General features: G+C 40.8%; 1 protein-coding gene across 5 annotated transcripts in view; it reads right to left on the minus strand.

The window, feature by feature from the left end:
• EXPH5 (exophilin 5) overlaps positions 1 to 27,209 on the minus strand; it is a 102,493-nt gene that overhangs the window by 10,927 nt on the left and 64,357 nt on the right. The window contains exons 2-4 of one of the 5 annotated variants that reach the window (XM_010862845.1): positions 24,673 to 24,833; positions 21,092 to 21,254; positions 11,372 to 11,417 (exon numbers count right to left, since the gene is read on the minus strand). In XM_010862845.1, coding sequence (XP_010861147.1) covers positions 11,372 to 11,417; positions 21,092 to 21,254; positions 24,673 to 24,833 — 370 coding nt within the window. Of the gene's footprint in view, positions 1 to 11,371; positions 11,418 to 17,268; positions 17,332 to 20,066; positions 20,803 to 21,091; positions 21,255 to 24,672; positions 24,834 to 27,209 lie in introns of those variants that run through there. The other 4 variants (XM_010862849.1, XM_010862847.1, XM_010862848.1 and 1 more) reach the window with 4 other exon arrangements.

Consider the following 27,209-nt stretch of genomic DNA (forward strand, 5'->3'; position numbering starts at 1 on the left):
TTTGAGTTCCCTGAGTTACACAGCAAATTCCCATTGGCTATCTATTTTACATATGATATTGTAAGTTTCCATGTTATTTTCTCCATACATCTCACCCTCTCCCTCCTCCCGTCCCCGTGTCCACAGGTCTGTCTGTTCTTTATGTCTGTGTCTCCTTGCTGCCCTGCGTTTAGAATCATCGGTACCACCTTTCTAGATTCCATATATATGCATCAGTACGATGCTTTTGAACTGTGGTGTTGGAGAAGACTCTTGACAGTCCCTTGGACTGCAAGGAGATCCAATCAGTTCATTCTGAAGGAGATCAGCCCTGGGATTTCTTTGGAGGGAATGATGCTGAAGCTGAAACTCCAGTACTTTGGCCACCTCATGCAAAGAGTTGACTCATTGGAAAAGACTCTGATGCTGGGAGAGATTGGGGGCAGGAGGAGAAGGGGACAACAGAGGATGAGATGGCTGGATGGCATCACTGACTCGATGGACGTGAGTCTAAGTGAACTCTGGGAGTTGGTGATCCACAGGGAGGCCTGGCGTGCTGTGATTCATGGGGTCACAGAGAGTCGGACACGACTGAGTGACTGAACTGAACTGAACTGAACTAAACACGATACTTATATTTCTCTTTCTGACTTACCTCACTCTATAATATGCTCTCGTTCACCTCATTAGAACTGATTCAAATGTGTTCCTTTTTATGGCTAAGTAGTATTCCATTGTAGATATGAACCACACCTTCTTTATCCATTCATCTGTCAATGGACATCTAGGTTGCTTCCATGTTTTAGCTATTGCAAATAGTGCTGCAGTGAACATTGGGGTACATGTGTCATTTTCAATTTTGGTTTCCCCAGGGTATATGCCTAGTAGTGGGATTGCTGGCTCATAAGGAATCTCCATACTGTCTTCCATAGTGGCTGTATCAATTTACATTCCTACCAGCAATGCAACTTTTCTCCACAGCTTCTCCAGCATTTATTGTTTGTAGACTTTTTAATGATGGCCATTCTGACTGGTGTGAGGTGGTATCTCATTGTAATTTTGATTTGCAGTTCTCTAATAATGAGTGATGTTGAGCATCATTTCATATGTTTGTTAGCCATCTGTACGTCTTCTTGGGAGAAATGTCTGTTTAGATCTTTTTCCCACTTTTTGATTGGGTTGTTTATTTTTCTGGTATTGTATGAGCTGCTTATATACTTTGGAAATTAATTCTTTGTCAGTTGCTTCCTTTGCTATTATTTCCTCCCATTCTGAGGGCTGTCTTTGCACCTTGTTTGTAGTTTCCTTTACTGTGCAAAAGCTTTTAAGTTTAATTAGGTCCCACTTGTTTATTTTTGTTTTTATTTCCGTAACTCTAGGAGGTGAGTCATAGAAGATCTAGCTTTGATTTATGTCACTGAGTGTTCTGCCTGTTTTCCTCTAGAGTTTTTATAGTTTCTGGTCTTACATTTAGGTCTTTAATCCATTTTGAGTTTATATTTGTTTGTGGTGTTAAGAAGTGTTCTAATTTCATTTTTTTGCATGTAGCTGTCTATTTTTCCCAGCACCATTTATTGAAGAAGCTGTCTTTCCCCATTGTATATTCTTGCCTCCTTTGTCAAAAATAAGGTAGCCATAGGTGTGTGGGTTTATCTCTGGGCTCTCTATCTTGTTCCATTGGTCTGTATTTCTCTTTTTGTGCCAGTACCATACTGTCTTGACTGTAGCTTTGTAATATAGTCTTAAGTCAGGAAGGTTGATTCCTCCAGCTCCATTTTTCTTTCTCATGACTGTTTTGGCTATTTGCAGTCTTTTGTGTTTCCATATGAATTGTGAAATTTTTGTTCTAGTTCTGTGAAAAATGTCATTGGTAATTTGATAGGGATTGCATTGAATCTGTAGACTGCATTTGGTAGTATAGTCATTTTCACAATATTGATTCTTCCTGCCAGGAAAATGGACTATCTTGCCATCTGTTTATGTCATCTTTGATTTCAGTTCACTTTCTACCCAGGCCCTGCCTCTTGAATCTTACTTGATATTCACTATCATATTTCATCTCATCTTGAATGCTTAAGACCAAATCTCTAATCTTTCCAAATCTCCAGCTTTTTAACTTCTCCATCACAGGTCTGTCCAAATCTAAAGCCTAGGTTCTTTTAATCCTTGCATTTCCCATAATCTAGTATAATATTTTTATACTTGTCTGCTTTCTTTCTCAAGATCTAGATCAGTTACTCCTTATAGAAGAAGCCCTGCTTAAATTTCATTGACTTGCCCATTAAATTATGGGCAAGCCATAATTTAATATATACAAAGGAGATTTATTAATAAGAAAGAAATAATCCAACAATATTTAATTGGCTATTGGATATAATTTAACACACATATTAAATTCAGAACTAAAAAAATATTAGAAGCACATTATAACTATAGGGATATACCAATTGGAGATAATAAAACCAGAAACTAATCAATTGAGAAATCAGATCAATTACAGTTACACATTTGTCTCTACAGTGCATCAAGGTGTTCTCTCTTATGCCCTACCTACTGTCTTTCTTCAAGATTTATTTATTTGGCTGCCTTGGGTCTTAGTTGCAGCACATGGTATCCTCATTGCATCACATGGGAACCTTCATTGAGCTGCATGGACTCTCTAGTTGGGTTTGTGGGCTCCAGAGTTCCTAAGTTCAATAGTTGCAATGCTTGGGCTTGATTGTATCCCAGTATGCAGGATTTTAGTTCTGCAACCAGGAATTGAACTTGAGTTCCCTGCATTGCAAGGCAGATTCTCACAATGGAATCCACTGGACCACCAGAGAAGTCTCATCCAAATCTTTATTTGTGCTAATAACATTAAGCCATGAACTTATAAGTCCATTCTTCCCAAACCTACAGTTTTGGTACTTGTTGCAGAGTAGATATATTTGATTAAGAGACAGTAAGCAATGTTGTCTCCCAGTCATTTTAACATTCAAATGAACTTCAGATTTCCTTTAAGTAGACTGGAGTACATTCTTCCTGGCCTCCTGGATAACCTTCTTTAATACTGAATTTATAATGAAATGAAAAGTACCTGAACTGAACAGTCAGGTGAAGAGCAAAATTTCTTCAGGTGGGAAGTATTTCTATCACCTATAGACTGTGAATATAACCTCTTTTGGTTAGATTTTTGCCCAGATCTACTTCAAGGTCAACCCTATTCACCCAAGATACTAAAGATGTTTCCCACACAGTTCAGTTCAGTTCAGTTCAGTCACTCAGTCGTGTTTGACTCTTTGTGATCCCATGGACTGCAGCACATCAGGCTTTCCTGTCCATCACCAACTCCCGGAGCTTGCTTAAACTCATGTCCATCGAGTCGGTGATGCCATCCAACCATTTCATCCTCCGCCGTCCCTTTCTCTTCCTGCCTTCACTCTTTCCCAGTTTCAGGGTCTTTGCCAGTGAGTCAGTTCTTCACATCAGGTGGCCAAAGTATTGGAATTTCAGCTTCAGCATCAGTCCTTCCAATGAGTATTCAGGATTGATTTCCTTTACGATTGGCTGGTTTGATCTCCTTGCAGTCCAAGGGACTCTCAAGAGTCTTCTCCAACACCACAGTTCAAAAGCATCAATTCTTCAGTGCTCAGCTTTCTTTATAGTCAGTCCAACTCTAACATCCATCATGACTAATGGAAAAACCATAGCTTTGACTAGATGGACCTTCATCAGTAAAGTAATGTCTCTGCTTTTTAATATGCTATTTAGGGCTGGGAGGGACTGGGGGCATGAGGAGAAGGGGACGACAGAGGATGAGATGGCTGGATGGCATCACTGACTTGATGGATGTGAGTCTGAGTGAACTCTGGGAGTTGGTGATGGACAGGGAGGCCTGGCGTGCTGCAATTCACAGGGTCACAAAGAGTCAGACACGACTGAGCGACTCAACTGAACTGAACTATGAGGTCTGTCATAGCTTTTCTTCCAAGGAGCAAACGTCTTTTAATTTCATGGCTACAGTCACCATCTGCAGTGATTCTGGAGCCCAAGAAAATAGTCTGTCACTGCTTCTATTGTTTCCACATCTATTGCCATGAAGTTATGGTACCAGATGCCATGATCTTCGTTTTTTGAATGCTGAGTTTTAAGCCAGCTTTTTCACTCTTCTCTTTCACTTTCATCAAGAGGCTCTTTAGTTCCTTTATGCTTTCTGCCATAAAGGTGGTGTCATCTGCGTATCTGAGGTTATTGATATTTCTCCCTGCAAATTTGAATCCAGCTTGTGACTCATCCAGCCCGGCATTTTGCATGATGTGCTTTGCATATAAGTTAAATAAGGAGGGTGACGATATACAGCCTTGACGTACTCCTTTCCCAATTTAGAACTAGTGTGTTTTTCCATGTCCAGTTTTAACTGTTGCTTCTTGACCTGCATATAGATTTCTCAGGAGGCAGGTGATGTGGTCTGGTATTCCCATATGTTTCAGAATTTTCCACAGTTTGTTGTCATCCAGACAGTCAAAGGTTTTAGTGTAGTCAATGAAGCAGAAGTAGATGTTTTTCTGGAATTCTCTTATGTTTTCCATGATCCAACGGATGTTGGAAATTTGATCTCTGATTCCTCTGCCTTTTCTAAATCCATCTTGAACATCTGGAAGTTCTTGGTTCATGTACTTGAACATGAAGTTGAAGCCTACCTTGGAGAATTTTCAGCATTACTTTGCTAGCGTGTGAAATGAGTGAAATTGTGTGGTAGTTTGAACATTGCCTTTCTTTGGGATTGGAATGTAAACTGACCTTTTCCAGTCCTGTGGCCACTGTTGAGTTTTCCAAATTTGCTGGCATATTGAGTGCAGCACTTTAATAGCATCATCTTTTAGGATTTGAAATAGTTCAGCTGGAATTCCATCACCTCCACTAGCTTTGTTCATAGTGACACTTCCTAAGGCCCACTTGACTTCACATTCCAGGATGTCTGGCTCTAGGTGAGTGATCACACCATTGTGGTCATTATATGGCTAAGAAAGGTAAATCCTCTGGGGCTCACAGCACATATTGGTCTTCAGTCAGGGATGTCCTGGACTCCAAATTTTCCTCCAAAGAGTGTTTCATGCCATAGAGTTATCATAAAAGATTAAGCCTATTTCCCATACCTGGCCTAGAGGATGAGGCCTCCGAATAGCAAAACACCTCTGAGTAGCAAAACAGTGTCAAAATCCTTTTCCAAATTTTGATTTAAGCTTTTTCTCCCCAATTATCTTTAACCCCCATGTTCCAAACTCTCTACACACAGTTCTACAAAATGTCAAGCACTTTTCTTTTCAGTTTCTCTTGATTTTATTGTTCTTTTAAAAAAATTAAAAGTATACTTTTGAGGACTCAAAATAAAAGTATACTTTTGAGGACTCCGTGTCTCTGCTCCTGATCTTTGCTCTCTCTTTTCTTCTCCTGAAAATATCCTTCAGAGTCTAGTTCCAATATCATCCTCTCTGTGAGTCCTTCTCCAGTTCTCACAGGAAGAATTAATTACCATAGTATTTTTAATGTACCTCTGATATTATGCATATTATTTCATATCAAAGTTGTTTATATTCTTTCTACTTTTACTTTATCACTAGATTTTTACCCTTCCTCCCTGAATCAGACTTTTTAATTTCTACTCTGATCTAGGAAACCAGGGATTCACAGACATATAAATAATGACCCTGGAAGTGATCCACTTTCTAAAATAACTAAGAAAGCATACTATTCTCCTTTGTATCCTAAGCACTTAACAGCATCAGCATATAAGAGATTGATTCATATTTAGTGAACCAAATTCAAAGACTATGCTTCCCACAATAATCTTTCCTACTTTTGAATTCCTCCAGTACATTGTGTATTATCTTTTATCTGAACAAAATTACTCATTTTTTCAGTTTTCAATATATTTAAAAAATATTTTCTCTTATTTGATCTTTAGAACAGATTTGTGAAATAGGTAGGGATTGTCATTCCCACTTTGCAGATGAAGAAACTCAGTCTCAGTTAAGAACCTTATTCAAGCCGCAGGGATAACAAACGGTGATGCTGACTACTGACACTCATATGGTCTGATTTCTAATTCTGTTTTCTCCACTATGTTTCTTTGTATTGTTACTTTATGAATGTTGAGATCTTCAGTTAGGTGGTAAACTCTCTGAAGCAGGAATCTTGCTTTAAACATTCCATGCTGTCTATGCACAGTTATGGATTGATTTTTTTCTATACCAAGGTAGAAAATTATATATATAAGATTTTTAGTGAAGATTATTACAGAAATTGAGACACTGAGTATTTAAAATATTAGGACTCAGTACAGCATGTCTGAGGTAGGAAAGCATAATGGTTAAACATATGAATTTTACACAAGTCCAAATCCTGACATGAGACAAATAAATCTGTCATAGAGTAACCTCAAAAGCTGTACAACTTTGGGCAAGTTGCTTAACCTTTCTGTCCTGTGCCTTATTTTCTTTCTTGGAATAATGAGAAAAAAAGAGAATACAGCAACAACAATACCCCTCATATAATAATGTTGCTTGGAGAAGGCAATGGCATCCCACTCCAATACTCTTGCCTGGAAAATCCCAAGGATGGAGGAGCGTGGTCCACGGGGTCGCTAAGAGTCGGACATGACTGAGGACTTCCCTTTCACTTTTCACTTTCATGCATTGGAGAAGGAAATGGCAACCCACTCCAGTGTTCTTGCCTGGAGAGTCCCAGGGACGGGGGAGCCTGGTGGGCTGCCATCTCTGGGGTCGCACAGAGTCGGACATGACTGAAGTGACTTAGCAGTAGCAATAATGTTGCTGTGAGAATTAAATGAATTAATATTTGTAAAACACTTTAGAACGGTGCGTGTGTGCATATTCAGTCATGTCTGACTCTTGTGACCCCATGGACTGCAGCCTGCCAGGCTCCTCTGTCCATGCAATTTTCCAGGCAAGAATACTGGAGTGGGTTACTATTTCCTTTTTCAGGGGATCATCCCAACCCAGGGACCAAATCTGTGTCTCCCTTAGCTCCTGCACTGGCAGGCAAATTTTTTACAACTGAGCCACCTGAGAAGCCCAGAATGGTACTTAGCACTTAATATTAATAATTCCTTATCATTAGCCATTACTAGTCTTCTGTGGTTAGAGAGGATTTTCTGGTAGACTTTGGCTGGTGCTCTCAGCCTAATGAGTTAGAGAAATATCCTAAAAGATTAGAGGCCAGAGACTCAAAATGCTGGCTTTAGGGTTTGTTAACAATCTTAAACATAGTGCATAGAACATGCTGAGCAAAGTAAGGCTGTTTTTCCAACCTCAACTTGCTCTACTAACGTTTGCAGTGCTGACATGAGACAACCAGATCTCTGTCACAGAGTAACCTCAGATTATCTGACTACTTTTAGGGCAGCCAAACCTGTAGAACAGCTGTCAAAACAGAAGCTTAAGGTCATGGATGTTACCAAATGCCTTGGTAAAGTCAACAAATTAATTTTTCAAGGTGTTCTTGAATTTACTCTGCATCGGTTTCCCTGCAAGGTCAAATCCAGCATTGCATCGTGTGGCTTAAAAACCACACATTCATTTCTTCTTTCAGTTTTGGAGTTCTCACACTGTGCTGGAAGTGGGGATACACAGGTGAGCAGGCGTGGTCCCAGCCTCAGGGAGCTCACACCAGCCTAGTGTGGATAGTGCCACGCTGGAGGTATGTTTCTAGGGGTACAGAGTGGGCGTATCACCACCAGAATGTGCTCAGAAATGAGGAGTGGGTAAGTGGCCAGAGCCGTACGGTTTGTCTGTGCTCAGAGATGGTGACCACTTGGATTTTGGATTCCTCACCTTTAAGGAGATGGTTCTCAACTGGGGGCAATTTGCTCCTCAAGGAACATTTGGAAAATTCTGGAGGTATTTTTTATTGTCACAGTTGAGTGGAGGTGAACTACTGGCATCTAGTAGGTAGAGGTCAGGGATTGCCACTAAACATCCTGTAATACATACGAGAGCCCCCACAACAAAGAATTATTCAACCCGAAATGTCAGTAGTGCTGAGGTGGAGAGAACTCTGAGATAGAAGATTTCTAAGTTTCTCTTGTCATCCTAAATGAAGGCATAAGCTGAGGCAGATTAAGACATGAGTTTATTTGGCAATGCTAATGCTAATGCTAATGCTAATGCTAAGTCACTTCAGTCGTGTCCGACTCTGTGCGACCCCATAGACGGCAGCCCACCAGGCTCCCCCATCCCTGGGATTCTCCAGGCAAGAACGCTGGAGTGGGTTGCCATTTCCTTCTCCAATGCATGAAAGTGAAAAGTGAAAGTGAAGTCACTCAGTCATGTCCAACTCTTAGTGACCTCATGGACTGCAGCCTACCAGGCTCCTCCTCCCATGGGATTTTCCAGGCAAGAGTACTGGAGTGGGGTGCCATTGCCTTCTCCATTACTTGGCAATAGAGGAATTGCAATTTGGGACATGCAAACCATAGTAAGCACAAGCAAGTGTGCTGAGGATTTGGGGCAGGCTGTATCTGAACAGGGAACGAGTTCAGTTAGAATGAGGGGAGAGTCCAGTGAGAGTCTATTTAAACAAAAAACAAATGAAGACCAGCTTTAAAAATTTCCTAAGCAGACAAACCCAGTCCAGTCATACAAACAAAACTCAATTCAGCTTATTTTGTAAGGCCAACCTGATCCAGGTCATTTCTTGTTCATGCCCCTGGAAACCATAAGCTAAACTTCCCGTGGCTGATATGAGGCAATCCCTGACCAACTGTCTATCATTTAAGAAAATTCTAATATTATTATCAGTTTTCTGTATATCAGGCATTTATGGGGCATGCATAAGATTTTCCATTTTATATCTCCTGGTTCCATTTTAGATTGAAATTCTTTCATACTCTAGCACTAAAAATTCTGTTTTTCTGAAACCCTTGGCTTCTTTTAAGCTGATATAAATGTTTAAATAGCAGCTTCCTTCTCTTTGAACAGAGGATCATCCAAAAACGTAGTACAGCCTCCTATAAAATATTGGAATCCCCTTTGTACCATACCTGCTAGGCTGCCAACCAAATGAGAGGAAGTTCATTATCTTAAGTCTTGGCAAGAATCCCTGTGGCATCACTGGCCAACTACCAGCTCTTTGCCGTTTAAGGGGATAGGACTTTTATGGATAAATAATGGAGATCTACATGTTATACTTGTCTTCAAGTTTCATTATTTTTTTTCCCTTACTTTTTAAATAGTTATTAACTGGGAGCTACATCATTGGCTTGACTTTCACTTAGATTCCCAGTTCTTATCTTTTTAGATTGACGTGTTCTGAGAAGTGAGATTGTTAAAGGCAAACAGCAATTATGAGTGTCAAAGAAGAGGGTGTCTTACTAGTCCTCAGACTGGACTTTGAAATCCCAAGAACTCCAGATTAGCTCTCCTGTTTTATAACTTCTAGGTGCTTGCATTTCTGTTCATGCTCCTTACCTGTTTCAGACACCACCTCTCTTAAATGGCAAAGGATGGTTAGCTCTGAGCACTTCTCTAAGGAAAAGTCTGGAGTACAGAAGCATCCTGGAGTAGTGTTAGGTGCTCAATCATGCCAAACCCTTTGCGATCCTGTGGACTGTAGCCTGCCATGCTCCTCTGTTCATGGAATTCTCCAGGCAAGAATACTAGTGTGGATAGCCATTCCCTTTTCCAGGGGCTCTTCCCAACCCAGGGATCAAACCCGGGTCTCTTGCATTGCAGAAAGGTTCTTTACCATCTAAGCCACCAGGGAAGCCATCCTGGCATAGGGTTCTGTTCTTTTAGAGAACAAAGCTGTATACATGCCAGTTCAGTCCATTTCTTGGTTACAGGCAAGCCTGCAGGTAGGGAGCAACAGTGGTTCATAAGCACACAGGGCTTTGGGACTGATGAAGCTGTAGGCATTTTTGACTTCTTGTGATAGAGTTACAGAGACCTGGGTTTTCTAATCCTGACTCTACCAAGTATCAGTGTGACTTTGAGCATGATCTTTAAATTCTCTGAACCTCAGTTTTTTCATCTTTAGGTGGGCATAATAATAATACCTACTTCATATATTACCTCTGGGTATTAAATAAAATGATCTATGTTAAGTGCCTGGATGATGATAAGCTCTCCATGAGAGTGTAGCAGTTGCTCCTGGTGTCATGACTGGGGCTCAAGCATATAAAAGAGAGAGATAGGGTTCAATGTTACTGAGAAAGAAGTAGCATTACTCTTGAAGAAGAAAGGAGGCTCACTTTCGTTTGTGAAACCAATCACAATTGGGAAACTTGGAGCTCTGTGGGAGATTCCTTACTTGACAAACAAAAGTGAGATATATGCACTCCTCACCAGAATTCTATCCCATGCTTTTTGAAGAAAGAAGAGAGAGAAAAGTTTAAGTGTTAGTACTAAGGGCAAAATCTATTGAAAAATGCCTCTACCTTCCTCCTGCACTCTTAGGTGCCTTCAAAACTCTTTCTTTCATCTCCAAACCATATATGAGTTGCACAGAAAGACACTGGTGTATGTAGATCAAAATGCAAGAGGGCAAAAAAAGTAAGAAACAGAAAACAAAGCTTCTCAATCTTATAAACATGTGAACTCAGAGAAATTGTGGAGGTCCTGTTTGGTCAGTGCCCTCATGTAACTTGTTCTGTCCAGATGCTTTTCGCCTATCAGTGGCTTCCTCTTTGACTACAAATGATGATCTTACCCAGAAGAGGTCTTATGCAGACCCACCTTGGTTTGCAAGTTTATTTGGAAATTTTCAAAGCTGGTTTCCATATGCTTTTGATTTTGACAGAATCAAACTGAACTCTCCCCTTTTTACATTCCCTGCCCAAATACAGCCTGCCCCCTGGAGGAGAAGGGGACAACAGAAGATGAGGTGGTTGGATGATATCACTGACTCAATGGACATTGAGTTTGAGCAAACTCTGGGAGATGGTGAAGGACAGGGAAGCCTGGCGTGCTGCAGTCCATGGGGTTGCAGAGTCAGTTGGACATGATTGAGCAACTGTAAAACAACAATAAACCTTCAGCAGTCTTGCCTACAGCTTGCTACAGTCTGAATGTCTCAAATTGCGATTCCTCTGCTATTTTCAAATAAACTCTTCCTCCATCCAACATTTTAGGGCTGTATAGGACTGACAGGTGGTAAAATAGCAGAGACAGTGGCAAGGTCTCAGGCAGAGGCTGCTGTTTGAGCATTTCAGTACCACAGCCAACTGGAAACCAATCACAATTGGGAAACTTGGAGCTCTACAGGAGAAATCTAAGCTTCTAAGGTAAATTTAAGACTGTACCAAGGAGAATTCTGTTTAAATATGTAATCAACCAGGAATTACATTAATTCTGAATTATTCAGCATAACCTTTAGTTCTTTGGTTACTTACCAAAGCGGTTCCCCTCACAGACACAGAAGGTGTGTGGCCATCACATCTGTGGAAAGAATTTGAAATAACTTCTTTGAAAAGAAATGCCTAAGTTTTGGAAAATCAATAGCACATTTTCTATTATATCTCCATATCTTGAGAAGATATATTTCTGATGCTCAGTAGGGAGATCTTTCACAGTGCACTGCTGAAAAATCTCTCAGAAACATTTTCTTGTGCTTGCTTAGGATCAGTGTTTTACATCTTTGTCACTCAGGTAGCCAAGAAAAAAATACATAATAGTGGCTTTTTACTTGAACATAGCATGAAGACTTAGTAACAGAAATAGTTACATTTGTGAGTACTGTGTGCCAGGCAGTATTTGTATGCTCTATAGACAAGTTACCTCATTTAAATACATCACTCTTGTCAAGCGGATGCTGTGACAGCTCTCATTTTACAGATCAGATGGTGGAGATGCAGAGAAGTTAGAAGACACTGTACAAGGTACATAGTGGCTGAACTCAGAGCTGGCCACAGGCTGACTGAATCTAGAGGTCTCCTTGAGCAGTATGGCACATAGAGTATTCTTGCAAATGGGAAACAGATTTTCTGCTTCTGTATATTTTTATTTTAAAGAGATAATAAGTCAGAACCAGACCACAATTAATAAGGGGATTTTTTCAAAAGGCAAACCTTACAAAGATGACTTCAGGATGCTTATTTTTATAAGTATGTCTTATTTATTATTAGAGCATCTTCAGTTCAGTTCAGTTCAGTCACTCAGTCGTGTCCAACTCTTTGCGACCCCATGAATTGTAGCATGCCAGGCCTCCCTGTCCATCACCAACTCCCAGAGTTCACTCAGACTCACATCCATCAAGTCAGTAATGCCATCCAGCCATCTCAGCCTCTGTCGTCCCCTTCTCCTCCTGCCTCCAATCCCTCCCAGCATCAGAGTCTTTTCCAATGAGTCAACTCTTCGCATGAGGTGGCCAAAGTACTGGAGTTTCAGCTTTAGTATCATTCCTTCCAAAGAAAGCCCAGGGCTGATCTCTTTCAGAATGGACTGGTTGGATCTCCTTGCAGTCCCAGGGACTCTCAAGAGTCTTCTCCAACACCACAGTTCAAAAGCATCAATTCTTCAGCGCTCAGCTTTCTTCACAGTCCAACTCTCACATACATGACCACTGGAAAAACCATAGCCTTGACTAGACAGACCTTTGTTGGCAAAGTAATGTCTCTGCTTTTGAATATGCTATCTAGGTTGGTCATAACTTTCCTTCCAAGGAGTAAGCGTCTTTTAATTTCATGGCTGCAGTCACCATCTGCAGTGATTTTGGAGCCCCCCAAAATAAAGTCTGACACTGTTTCCACTGTTTCCCCATCTATTTCCTATGAAGTGATGGGACCAGATGCCATGATCTTAGTTTTCTGAATGTTGAGCTTTAAGCCAACTTTTTCACTCTCCAATTTCACTTTCATCAAGAGGCTTTTAAGTTCCTCTTCACAAGAACAATTATGCTTTTACTATTTATATGGCTTCTCCAAAATTCAGTAGAAGGTGAAAAAATTTTAAGACCTAGGTCCAAAATTGAGATGAATTTTGATGTTTTAAATCTATAATCCTAAGTAAGGGTGTGCAGCCTGAATTGCAGAGTAAGAGTTAATAGAAACTAGGAAAGTAATGCTCAAAATTCTCCAAGCCAGGCTTCAGCAATACATGAACCATGAACTTCCAGATGTTCAAGCTGGTTTTAGAAAAGGCAGAGGAACCAGAGATCAAATTGCCAACATTCACTGGATTATCGAAAAAGCAAGAGTTTCAGAAGAACATGTATTTCTGCTTTATTGACTATGCCAAAGCCTTGACAGTGTAGATCACAATAAACTGTGGAAAATTCTGAAAGAGATGGGAATACCAGACCACCTGACCTGCCTCTTGAGAAACCTATATGCAGGTCAGGAAGCAACAGTTAGAACTGGACATGAAACAACAGACTGGTTCCAAATAGGTAAAGGAGTACTGCAAGGCTGTATATTGTCACCCTGCTTATTTAACTTATATGCAGAGTACATCATGAGAAACGCTGAGCTGGAGGAAGCACAAGCTGGAATCAAGATTGCTAGGAGAAATATCAATAACCTCAGATATGCAGATGACACAAGCCTTTTGGCAGAAAGTGAAGAAGAACTAAAGAGTCTCTTGATGAAAGTGAGAGAGGAGAGTGAAAAAGTTGGCTTAAAGCTCAACATTCAGAAAACTAAGATCATGGCAAATAGATGGGGAAACAGTGGAAACAGTGGCTGACTTCATTTTTCTGGGCTCCAAAATCACTGGAGATGGTGATTGCAGCCATGAATTAAAGACACTTACTCCTTGGAAGGAAAGTTATGACCAACCTAGACAGCATATTAAAAAGCAGAGACATTACTTTGTCCACAAAGGTCTGTCTAGTCAAGGCTATGGTTTTTCCAGTGGTCATATATGGATGTGATGTGAGAATTGGACTATAAAGAAAGCTGAGTGCTGAAGAATTGATGCTTTTGAACTGTGGTGTTGGAGAAGACTCTTGAGAGTCCCTTGGACTGCAAGGAGATCCAACCAGTCAATCTTAAAGGAGATCAGTCCTGGGTGTTCATTGGAAGGACTGATGCTGAAGCTGAAACTCCAATATTTTGGCCACCTGATGTGAAGAGCTGACTCATTTGAAAAGACCCTGATGCTGGGAAAGATTGAGGGCAGGAGGAAAAGGGGACGACAGAGGATGAGACAGTTGGATGGCATCACCGACTCAATGGATATGAGTTTAGATGGACTGCGGGAGTTGGTGATGGACAGGGAGGCCTGGCGTGTTGCGGTTCACGGGGTTGCAAAGAGTTGGACATGACTGAGCGACTGAACTGAACTGAACTCTCGTATGACTCAGAGCTCTCGTATGAAGTCAAGTCCTCTCCTTCATGAAGAGTACAGAAGAGGGAATCAAGAATTAAATAAACTCAGACTAGGTCAGATCAGTTAAAATTGTCAAGATGCAGTTTTCCTTCATTCAAAGCCCTAACTGCTTCGTGGCTCTTGAAAGCTGAGCATAAAACCTAGGAGGCCAAGTAATTTTACATTTAAAATATAACAACATGTATTAAACATGAAATTAAAAGATGCTTGCTCCTCAGAAGAAAAGCTATGACAAACTGAGACAATGTATTAAAAAGCAGAGATATCAGTTTGCCAACAAAGGTCCGTATAATCAAAGCTATGGTTTTTCCAGTAGTTATGTAAGGAAGTTAGAGTTGGCCCATAAAGAAGGCTGAGCAGAGAAGAATTGATGCTTTTGAATTATGCTAGAGAAGACTTTTGAGAGTCCCTTGGACAGCAAAGAGATCAAACCTGTCAATCTTAAAGGAAATCAACTGAGTATTCATTGGAAGTACTGATTCTGAAGCTGAAGTTCCAATACTTTGGCCACCTGATGTGAAGAGCTGACAATGGGAAAGACCCTGATGCTGGGAAAGATTGAAAGCAAAAGTAGAAAGGGGCGGCAGAGGATGAGATGATTTAATGGCATCACTGACTCAACGGATATGAGTTTGAGCAAACTTAGGGAGATAGTGAAGGACAGGGAATCCTGGCGTGCTGCAGTTCATAGGGTTGCAAAGAGTTGGACACTACTTAGCAACTGAACAACAACAAACAACAACAACATATATTTTATAGTTTAGCTCAAAATTTAAACAGAAATTAAAATTAATATGGATTTTTTTCATATTATTCTGAAATATCAGCTCTATACTAATAATATTTAGAAGTTAAAATATTGCTTTTATTTGTATTCTTCCTTTTCATACGTCTTTATTGAGCCTGCATGCCTTCTACATGCTAAGTACTATTTTGAGTAGTTTGAAGGAAATAAATATGACTGATATAGAGATGTTCTAAGAGGCTTTGTGACAGGAAAGATTAGGTACATAAAGAGCCAAAAGGCAAGCCACAATGTTATAAGGACAATACAGGGGTTAAGTAAAATGAAAATGCAGAGGGGCTGGTGAGCACTTGCCGGGACGAACTGGGAAAGTAACAGGGAGAGAAGGTGCTGGCTGAACAGGTATGAGAGCCTAAGAACACCAGGAGCACAAGCCTGGAGATGTAAGATAGCAAGGAAGCTGGGAACTGACAAGTAATTCCATTTGCCTGCAGCCAAGAGAACGTGCCTGACTGTGAAGATTCTTCCCAAAGTCCTGCGGAGAGGCCAGCCTCTTGGTGTCCCTGCGCAGCTCAACATTCTCATCAGCTGATGGGGGCCCTAGCCTGACTTGGAGTGAAGGGGAATTCCTAAGGATGGCAGGTGGCACAACTGGGAAAGAGTGTCACTGAGAGTGAGGGTGTGCTGTGAGTGCAAGGATGCACGCTCCCTGACAGTGTGCAAGGCCGTGGGAGCCACTGTGGATCGAGGTAGCAGGCAGGGTGTAGGACTCAGGAGGCTTGGAGGCCCAGAGTCTCCACAGTCACTTCCAGGCCTGCTGTAAATGTATGTTATAATACTGTAACATATTCCAGTTAGTGTATGTTTCTGGTGTGAAGGGCTTCCACTTGGAGACTGACTAAAACAACAGTGCCGTCACAAAAACCACGCTGGTTAAAGTCCTCTGGATTTGGGTGATTTCAAGAGATAGAAAGCTATCTCAGACGCATTTGTTCATAAGTCCTACTAAGCCATACCCTAATGATCTCTCACGTATATTCCCATACTGCCAGCTATAGACAGAGCAGTTTCTCAGCCTTGGTACTACTGGCATTTCTTCAGTGCGGTGGTTTATCACATGCATTATATGATGTTTAGCAACATCTCTGACCCCTACCCACCAGATGCCAATAGCACCACCCTTCAGCTGTAGAAACCAGAAATGTCTTCAGACATTGTCAAATGCCTTTTGGGGTGTAAAACTGCCCCTGATTGCAAACCACTGAGCTAAAGTGAGTATCTCATTATGTCACTTTTCTGTTTAATGAAAAACATAAATACAATATGCACATGCGCACATGCATGAAATACACCAAAATATTAGTGCTTGTTCAGGTCAGTGGGTGAGAGGGGTGATTTTATCTGTTACACGTATTAAAAAAAAAAAAAATATATATATATATATAAATTAAGGAACTATTTATACATATACAGTACATGTAATAAGGAAAATAATGGTATTCTTAGAAAGGGATGAATGTCTCCCTGCTGTCTACAGCATCAAGACCAAGCTCCTTAGCATGTATAAGGTTTCCACATTCTGGCCTCTGCCAAATACTCCCACCCCACCTCTTATCAGTCTCACCTTATACTGGGTCACTGAACCTCAGTGACCTAGATGGATTCTTGCTTTTTTCTAGTTTCTGAATCTTTGTTGTGTCATTTCTTTCTGCCTGGCACAACCTCCCAATTCTAAATTGCCTAGCTCAGTCCTATATGTCCTTCAGACAGTGGCTCTCTTTTTCCAGGAATGCTTCTGGTTCTCCAGTCTGAGTTAAGTGCTTCTCCTATAACAATCTCATGGCATGAATGCCATGCATCTACCACAGCACTCACCATATTACACCATAATCATCAGTGTATTCACTGATGTCACTCAGGTTGCAGCTAGGCCAGAAGGCATCTCTTCTCAAGATCCTTACTGTCATTTGCCTGAAAATCACCATAATGAATATATGAATCCATGATGATTGTGATGTGATTGTCACTTCCTAGAGTTCTGTCCAACTGTGCACAGTCATCTGGTGTTCCCTGCTAGATTTTAAAGCCCTCCAGCTGAGGACTTTGCCTTGTTTTCACGATTTTATCTCCAGATCTAAATGCAGTATCTAATCAACAGAGTAGGACTTTGATGAATAAGAGAAACTATCACATGCCAGGAATTCTGACGGCCCTTACCGTAGTGGGGGGTAGGAAGCTCTGCTGCTGTAGCTCCCAAACCTGGATAAACATCCGAATATCCTAGAGAAATAAAAATCAAGGGCCCCACTTCAGACCTGAGTCAGAATCATAAGGCTGGGGCCTGGTAATCTGTCATTAGATTTAAGTGCTGGTGAAATTCTAATAATGATCAACCAGATCAACTGGGAACCACTCCCTGTGTCTTGCTTCTCCCTCCTGTCACCACAATGGGTGCCACACCTGGGATCACTGAAGGAGCATTTCCAAAGAAGGATTTGCCTTACTCTCATTTCGCCTTTGATCTAGGTGTCTTACATTCCTGTGTCCTCCAACTCAAACCTAGGTACTTGGCAGGAAGAAGGAAGATGGTATAGTAGGACATTTGGAAAGAGAGAAGGAGGAAAAGAGAAAGAGAGACAGAAAACAGAATTCAGGGAGAAAAAGTTACCTGCTCTTTAAACTTTGCAAAATTGCATTTGAACTTTTTGCTTATGTAAACAGAGGTTGCAGCTAGACTGCTGGACTGCTGTGTATATCCTGTGATAGATCAGACAAATTTGGGCATGTCTGAAGAGCAGCTAGGGGGCCTGGATCGATCCACCAAAACACTTTGCATCCTCAGGTGAAAAAACCATCCTAAAGGGACAGGGTAGTCAGCATGCACGCCCTCACTCCAGGAGAGCAGCTGTCGCTCTCTGATCGCAGCATTGTGCTGAGTGCTTACTGTATGCTACACACCGTGCAGGTCCTCAAAGGAAAGAGGTCAACTTAAATTTGACTGAGCATGTTACTCATGAGCCTTATGAGCTATTTCTCTTGTACTTCCTCTTTGCTCTAATCCTTGGGACTACAACAAAGGGAAGAGTAGAGGGCAAAACAATGCACCGCCCGAAAATCAGCATAATGAACTGGGGGCACGTGGCTTCACAGCTTCGAGAATTTGTAGGCACAGAGATAAGGGGCCCCCTTGCGGGATGACTTCATGGTGGAGTGTGTTGGCTCATAGAACAGAGGGTGGCACACCACCTATTCACGGAGGGGAGTAATCAGTGGGATAATGGGGGATCTGGAACAAGAAAAAGTAACTGGAGATACTATCGGGCCGCCAGGAAAGCTGCATTTATAAGTTCATGGCATACACTGTTAGGTACTTGCTGAACTACGTGGAAGGCATTTGTGAGGCAACGGAGTTACTGAAATTCTGCGGTGGGGGCTGAGTACCATATGTCTCAGATAATAAACGCCCCCAAACAAGATGCGAGAAAACATAACTTATAGGGAAATGTTAAGAGAAAGATCTGCAATCCTGTAAGCCCTCGGTATCTGTGGGTTCTGCAGACTCAACTAGCCATGGATGGAGCCCCCATTGGCTGAATCTGTGGATAGAGAGCGCTATCTGTACATTTTTAATAAGATACTCGAGCATCTGTGGGGTTTGGTATCTGCAGGAGGTCCCAGAACCAATCCCCCACAGATACCAAGCTACAATTGTATATGCATACTTTTCTTGAATTTGCTGGCTAGCAATAAATGATTAAAGCACTAGTGGAAATTATTTCTTTGTTCCTGGGGTTGTGGTAGAGTCACAGAGAGTACAGTTTAATTATTTACAAATAGGATTAAAATAATAATGGGATAATTAGGTAGTACATAAATTTGGGAGGAGAAACTTCAGTAGTCATATTTGAATCAGAAATGGCAACAGTTTTTGCCTTTTTGTTAATTAATGAAGTCACTATGTTCCCACAGCTTTCTGGGGGTTGGCCTTCTTTCTGTGATTTGCAGAAGATCCTCTAAAACTGCTTGGCTAACTTGTTCTCCAGAGGACCGAGTGTGACAATGTCGAGTTTTGATGGCTTCAGCAAGTAGAAACCTGACTGCTTCCCAGCGCAGGATGACTGTGCTTCCCCCGGGGCCTTTGTCAGTTCCTCCCACTGTGCTTATAGGCAAGGAGCCGCTCCTGTCTGATTCTGAAGCTTGCTTCTGTATTTTGAAAAAGATCAGAACTGCTGAACGAAAAAAGCTCCACTTAATAATAAAGAGCCCCTCAGACTGTATGACCATTTACTGTCCTACCACAGTCCTACACACCCTTAAAAACAACCTCTCCCCCAATACACACATTCAAATTCAGGATTTAGATCCAAATATTTAGGTCACGCTCATATTTAAAAATAAAAAGGGTGTATTTTTATGCTTTACCTTCTGAAACCTACTAGGAGCAAAAAACAGTGTATTTGTTACATTTTAAACCAGCACAATTACAGTTTGAAAATAAAATGTATTTAAAGATGGCAAATCTGAAAACTGTGAAACATAAACATATGCTTAAAGGATAAAATTTGTTTCATTTTTATATGTTGTGTTTGTCTGGTTAAATAAGTCATTTTGGTATTTAAGAAGAACAGTTGCTAAACAGAATTTTGCAAGAGTTTCATTAAAAAAATTTTGATCTATAACCAAAATCCATGATACCCAGAATGAAGACTGTTTTTTTTTACCTTCTTTGATTCACTTTTGCAGCAACTTACAATATGAGCTTGAAATTAACTTGTCGGTTACCTCAACTTTTCCTAGTTTACTAATGTTACATTGTTCAGCTACAATAAAACTCTGCCTTAAAGAAAATTACCTGAAACACAAATTACATCATAAGCCCCAACCACCCCTCAAATTAAGAATATTTCTATTCTCTTTAAAAGAAATATTTCTTATAAAGGAAATACTCAATTTTAAATTGTCAAATGAGAGAATTACTAGTGTTTTAAACATTTTTACAAAGAAAAGCAACTCACCGGTTTGAAGAGTATTTCCTTGTAAGCAACTCTCGTAGAAAACAATCACAAAAATCTACACTTTGTTCAGCTCTTCATTATTTTGTCAAGGACAAAAACAGCCTCAGCTGAAAGCTGGAAGTAAAAACCTTCCATTCCCCTAAGAGGGGAGGACAGAGCTGAGTGAGTCTCAGAAACTCTTCACATACCTCGCCAGCTGCTTGCTGCCTACTGTTTTTCAGCAAGAGTGACCTCCAACACCTTTTACTTAGCACTGCAGTGCACACTTAATGGCACACAAGAAACATATCACGTGCCAAGCCAACACCTTAAGAGGGTGGGAAGCTTTTCAACCAGGAAGACATGCTGAAAATACTTAGCAGTCAGCTCAATTGCACATAAGCAAAGACTTGCTTGTTTTTCACAAAACAATCCAACAGCATAATGAGTCAAGACGAACTGATTTACAGTTTTCAACTGGGAATCAACTGGAACCATACCTCCATTGCTCTCAAAGCTTCCCTTTCTTCACTTGAAGTTTAAGTTCCAGGCAACTACAGAAGAATGGCTGCTCTGAATATTTGTAATGATGGTAACATATTTTTCTCTGCTTCAAAACTCAGATTTTCTCTACTCTTTGTTCATCTGATTTACGTTCATTTACTCTTTATGCCCCAACTCTCCTGACACACATACTCCTCCAGTAAGGAGTAGTTTTGATTTAAATGTATCTTCATGACCAGGAGATAGACCAGGCTCTTGGAGCAATGGAAAAACTGTCAATAATTGTTTCTCAACATTTAACCCATTATTCACCTTGTCCACCTCCTGGGACTTGTGCCATTGGTTAGAAGTTGGATTTCAGACAAGCTCAGTTTCAAAGTTTCGTAAGGACTTTGTCCCTTACAGAGCTCAGCCCTGTTTCCTTTGTTACTATCTGGAATTAAATGCTAAGAACAAACATTAAACATTCTGAACACAAAACAGGCTGCTGGCCTCTGGGATCCAGTAACTAATGAGCTGTCACATGATCTGAGTTTACTCACCCTCTCTGTCCCAGCGATTGAAGCTTTGAAGTCTCCTTTCTGGATTTTCTGAATGAGAACAAGGAAGCAAATGATGATCTGAAGCTCAGCCGAGAGGGAATGGATGTTGGGTTTCTTTGACTGAATATATTTTTAGATCTTGATGTTTGTAATTCCACAGGATCTAAATGAAAATTATAAAAATTTTGCATGACTAAAATATTTTCAGGTAAATATATTGGAGAACTAATCTCTCTTCACCGCCTACCCCCCCCACGCAGTCTAGAAATGCAGGCATCCCTATATGAACTGGGGGTGGGGGGTTCATCTCTATATGAACCTCAGGAACTAGGGGCACTCCTGTGCCATGGACGGTTCTGCTCATTGGGAAAAAAACCTCACAAAAAGTAGGGAGTCTTTCGATATGTATTGTGGACTGCAGTTCTATAGAACGTCCCTCCCCCTATTCCAGCTTCAAGGCTTTCTCAATGTATCTTCCCCATGGCAAAGCAAAACCAAAACTTTGTTAGGGACCTCATTCAATTCTCATGCCACTCTTAACTAACATGTCCTTTAGAAATCTTTATTTTGGTGCTTTAAAACCATCGTGAGACACTACATAACTTTTCATATCAAAGAAAGTAAAGGAAAAGCATATTAGACCCTTCAGAGTATTTCTTATTCTCATCAAAAATCTATCTCTGTGTATATGTATTTGCTACATATATGCTTTATATGTGGGTAAGCATGTAACATAAATATGTATAATATATGTACAGATAATATATAGTATTATTTATGAGTACTAAAAATTCTAAGGCAAGAGCTCAGCTCAGTCAGTTCAGCCGCTTAGTTGTGTCCAATTCTTTGAGACCCCACGGACTGCAGCACGCCAGGTTTCCCTATCCATCGCCAACTCCTGGAGCTTGCTCAGACTCACATCCATCAAGTCAGTGATGCCATCCAACCATCTCATCCTCTGTCGTCCCCTTCTCCTCCTGCCTTCAATCTTTCCCAGCATCAGGGGGTTTTCTAACGTGTCAGTTCTTCTCATCAGGTGGCCAAACTATTGGACCTGCAGCTTCGGCATCAGTCCTTCCAATGAATATTCAGGACTGATTTCCTTTAGAATGGACTGGTTGGATCTCCTTGCAGTCCAAGGGACTCTCAAGAGTCTCCTCTAACACCACAGTTCAAAAACATCAATACTTCAGTGCTCAGCTTTCTTTATGGTCCAACTCTCACATCCATACATGACTACGGGAAAAACCATAGCTTTGACTAGAGGGACCTTTGTCAGCAAAGTAATGTCTTTGCTTTTTAATATGCTATCTAGGTTGGTCATAGCTTTTCTTCCAAGGAGTAAGCGTCTTTTAATTTCATGGCTGCAGTCACCATCTACAGTGATTTGGAGCACAAGAAAATTAAGTCTGTCACTGTTTCCATTGTTTCTCCACCTATTTGCCATGAAGTGATGAGACCACAAGCCATGATCTTTGTTTTTCGAATGTTGAGTTTTAAGCCAGCTTTTTCACTCTCCTCTTTCACTTTCATCAAGAGGCTCTTTGCTTTCTGCCATATGCGTGGTGTCATCTGCATATCTGAGATTATTGATATTTCTCCTAGAAATCTTGATTCTAGCTCGTGATTCATCCAGCCCAGCATTTCACATGATGTACTTTGCATATAAGTGAAATAAGCAGGGTGACAATATACAGCCTTGACGTACTCCTTTCCCAATTTGGAACCAGTGTGTTGTTCCATGTCTGGTTCTAACTGTTGCTTCTTGACCTACATACAGATTTCTCAAGAGGCAGGTCAGGTGGTCTGGTATTCCCATCTGTTTCAGAATTTTCCACAATTGGTTGTGATCCACACAATCAAAGGCTTTAGCATAGTTAATGAAGCAGATGTTTTTCTGGAATTCTCTTGCTTTTTCAATGATCCAGCGGATGTTGGCAATTTGATCTCTGGTTCCTCTACCTTTTCTAAATCCAGCTTGAACATCTGGAAGTTCTCGGTTCACATACTGTTAAAGCCTAATTTGGAGAATTTTCAGCATTACTTTGCTAGTGTGTGACATGAGTGCAATTGTGTGGTAGTTTGAACATTCGTTGGCATTGCCTTTCTTTGGAATTGGAATGAAAACTGACCTTTTCCAGCCCTGTGGCCACTGTTGAGTTTTCCAAATTTGCTGGCATATTGAGTGAAGCACTTTAATAGCATCATCTTTTAGGATTTGAAATAGTTCAGCTGGAATTCCATCACCTCCACTAGCTTTGTTCATAGTGACACTTCCTAAGGCCCACTTGACTTCACATTCCAGGATGTCTGGCTCTAGGTGAGTGATCACAAGATCGTGGTTATCTGGTCATGAAGATCTTTTTTTGTATAGTTCTTCTGTGTATTCTTGCCACCTCTTCTTAATATCTTCTGCTTCTGTTAGGTCCATACTGTTTCTGTCCTTTATTGTGCCCATCTTTTTTTTCTTTAAGTGTTTGTTTATTTCTGGCTGTGCTGGGTCTTCGTTGGTGCTTGGACTCTTTTCTTGCTGTGGTGAGCAGGGGCTGCTCTCTCGTGGTGGCGCGTGAGTTTCTCACTGCGGTGGCTTCTCTTGCAGAGCACAGGCTCTTGGGTGATCAGGCTTCAGTAGCTGCAGCACGTGGGCTCAGTAGTTGTGATGCATGGGCTTTAGATGCCCTGCTGCGTACAGAGTCTTCCTGGACCAGCGATCCAACCTGCGTCCCCTGCACAGACAGGAAGATTTTTAACCACTGGACCACCAGGGACGTCCTATTGTGCCCATCTTTGCATTAAATCTTCCTTTGGTATCTCTAAGTTTTTTAAAGAGATCTCCAGTCTTTCTCATTGTATTGTTTTCCTCTATTTCTTTTCATTGATAACTTAGGAAGGCTTTCTTATCTCTGCTTGCTATTCTTTGGAACTCCTCATTCAGATGGATATATCTTTCCTTTTCTCCAGAGCTACATATATCAAGTCCATCATACTGTAGTACTTTGGACATGTTGACATGCTGGTAGTTACAGTGTTAGAATGTCTATGGAAGACATTTGTTTGAGCTCATTTATGGGGTTTAAGTTACCAAAGTACCAGAAGGGTGGAAGCATCTCTACCACCTGTTCTCCTCATTCTCTGTTCTCCTTTGCCTCCCCTCCTTTGTCTCCCCCTCCTTCTGCACCATCATTCCATTTATTTAAATGCTACCATGTTAGGACTCAGTACTTTATACATATTATTTTATTTAATTCTCAATAACCACCATATGATGATCATACCCATTTAAAGATGTGAAAATTGAGGCTTACAGAGAGTCACATGAATTCTGATAGAATCGAGAGGAGAGAGAGAGGATATTTGAATCCAGCCCTTTTTGATATTGATGCCTGTGTTCTTAACCACAGTGCTGTCTTGCATGACTATAAAAACATCCGCCCCCACCAAGACATCACAGTACCTTTTCAGTTCACTCTTTTTATTGTGCACTTTTGTCCCTTATGATTTAAAAATAGTCCTAAACACAGATTGGTTAAATTGGAGATCCACTGAACCTTTATCTACAATGAAGAGCCATAAAGTCTCACCATTTTCTGCCATCCCCTTTCTCAGCCTATGTGTAAGCGGTTGTTTTAACATTTGGCTAACATCTGTTTCATTACAAAACTTTTTCCTTTGAATTTCTTCAAACCATTCACCAGTCACTCCTTGAAGCCATCTGATATCCCTCTTTGTCTTCTGGAGTTTGCTGAAATAAAACAAAAATACACAGACTTTAAATTTCTTCACATGAAGTGCAAACTCATGTGATGGGTTAAACTTTACCTGGTGGAGGAGTTGCATAACCTGTAAGTCCAGGGGAAAATTGGCTCTAGTTCAAGTTTCCTTTTCACTACCCTACCATGTATGTATGTATTTTGACTGTAATCATCTAAACACGATGACAGTCTTAAAGTTTTTCCTAGTAGTTGAAATAATCAAGTTGCTGAGGACATTGTGGGCTGAGCATTGTGCAAACCTGACCTGATAATGCAACTGATTGATAGATAATTTTAATGACATGGAGAAACTAGAACACTCTAGTTCTGTTTACTCATTCATTTATTTGTTAGCAATCAGATGTTTATTGAGCAATGTTTACGCAACAGGTCCTATAACAGATGTCAGCAGCAGTTCTTGGTTGCTTAGTCATGTTCAACTCTTTGCAGTCCCATGGACTAGAGCCCACCAGGCTCCGCTATCCTTGGAATTTTTCAGGCAAGATTACTAGAGTGGGTTGCCATTTGGGTCCTTATTTGCCTATCTAGTGGTCAAGAAGAAAAGCTTACATGGAGAAAAGAAATTGCTAAATGTAATGGTCTTAGATAATGGAATTCTTTAAACACAAAATCACAAAAGCCTGTGATGAGGGCATGGCTAATGCTCAGTAGTAAGGGAAAGTGTGATTTGAACTTAATAGGAAAAGTTATCCAAAGCACAAATGTGTCTGACCCATACTTCCAGAATGTCAGAACTGAAATTCTGCTATTGTTTCTTTTTCCTTCTCTCCTGTCCTTCTCTACTTAGTCTTCTTTCAAATGAAAATGCTGCTCTAAGTTCTTAGTTAAATCATCAGTTGTAACTTTTTTTTTTAAAGCAGATCATTTTTTCCATTTAAGAAGGACCCTAGAACTGTTTGGAAATGAGAGATGTTTAATCCAGAGGGAGACTGCCCTGGACAGAGGTAAATAAAGCAGGAAGGGGAGTCAGAAGAACCTAATGACAAATTTCATCAAAGGGTCAGGTTGACAAACTTCTGAAGAAAAAGCCAGGCTTCTTGTTGGGCTCCAAGCTTGGGAAATTCTGCTGCTTTGGAAAGAATTTCTTATGACTCCACAGTTGCTCTTTATCCAGGGTCCTCTGTGAAGCACAAATGTTAGAGACTCTGTACTCCTAAGAAAGCGGTGTGCAAGACAGCTGCAGAATGGCTAACTTGGGGTTAAAGGCAATGAACTGTAATGGTTGCAAGTCAGGTTCCTGCTTAGGGCTATGATACTGTCATCTTATAAAATAATCAAGAGGGAAGTCAGAGGCCATCCTGCCCAGACTTGCATTTTGAAAAGCATTAAGCAGCAATCATCACATCCTGTCCACATACTTTGCATTAGTCCCTTCTATTTTGCCATTGCTACCCCTCTAACAAGTAGTCACTCCTGTCATTCTTAGAGACTACGATACTACAAGTACCTGCTTCTAACCAGTACTGACTGCTGTCAACTTATCCATACCTTATTTATTACTGTCTCACTTTTTTTTTCTTTTTTGGCCATGCCACACCGCTTGCAGGATCTTAGCTTCCCAACCAGGGACTGAACCCTGGATCCAGGGAAGTGAAAGTGCTGAGCCCTAACCACTGGACTTCCAGGGAATTTATTATTCCATGTTTACACATGACCTTTAGTGTCTCAAAGCCCTCCCAAGTGATCAGACCACAACATTCAGCAGCACCCCTGCCCACTTCTCAACACATCCTTCTCATTTCAGAGGACAGTCAAGCTACTTGACTTGGGAACTTTCTAGTCTTTATTTTCTTGGGCCCCAAAATCACTGAAGATGGTAACTGCAGCCATGAAATTAAAAGACGTTGCTTCTTGGAAGGAAAGCTATGACAAACCTAGATAGCATATTAAAAAGCAGAGACATAACTTTTTCAACAAAGGTCTGTATAGTCAAAGCTATAGTTTTTTCCAGTACTCATGTATGGATGTGAGAGTTGGACTATAAACGAGGTTGAGCACTGAAGAATTGATGCTTTTGAAATATGGTGCTGGAGAAAACTCTTGAGAGTCCCTTGGACTGCAAAGAGATCAAACCAGTTAATCCTAAAGGAAATCAGTCCTGAATATTCATTGGAATGACTGATGCTGAAGCTGATATAAGCATCTGAATGCAGAGTTCCAAAGAATACCGAGGAGAGATAAAAAAGACTTCCTCAGCGATCAATGCAAATAAATAGAGGAAAACAACAGAATGGGAAAGACTAGAGAACTCTTTAAGAAAATTAGAGATACCAAGGAAACATTTCATGCAAAGATGGGCTCGATAAAGGACAGAAATGGTATGGACCTAACAGAAGCAGAAGATA

The sequence above is a fragment of the Bison bison genome, unplaced genomic scaffold, assembly GCF_000754665.1.
Source record: "Bison bison bison isolate TAMUID 2011002044 unplaced genomic scaffold, Bison_UMD1.0 scf7180017864485, whole genome shotgun sequence".
NCBI classification, from domain to species: Eukaryota; Metazoa; Chordata; class Mammalia; order Artiodactyla; family Bovidae; genus Bison; species Bison bison.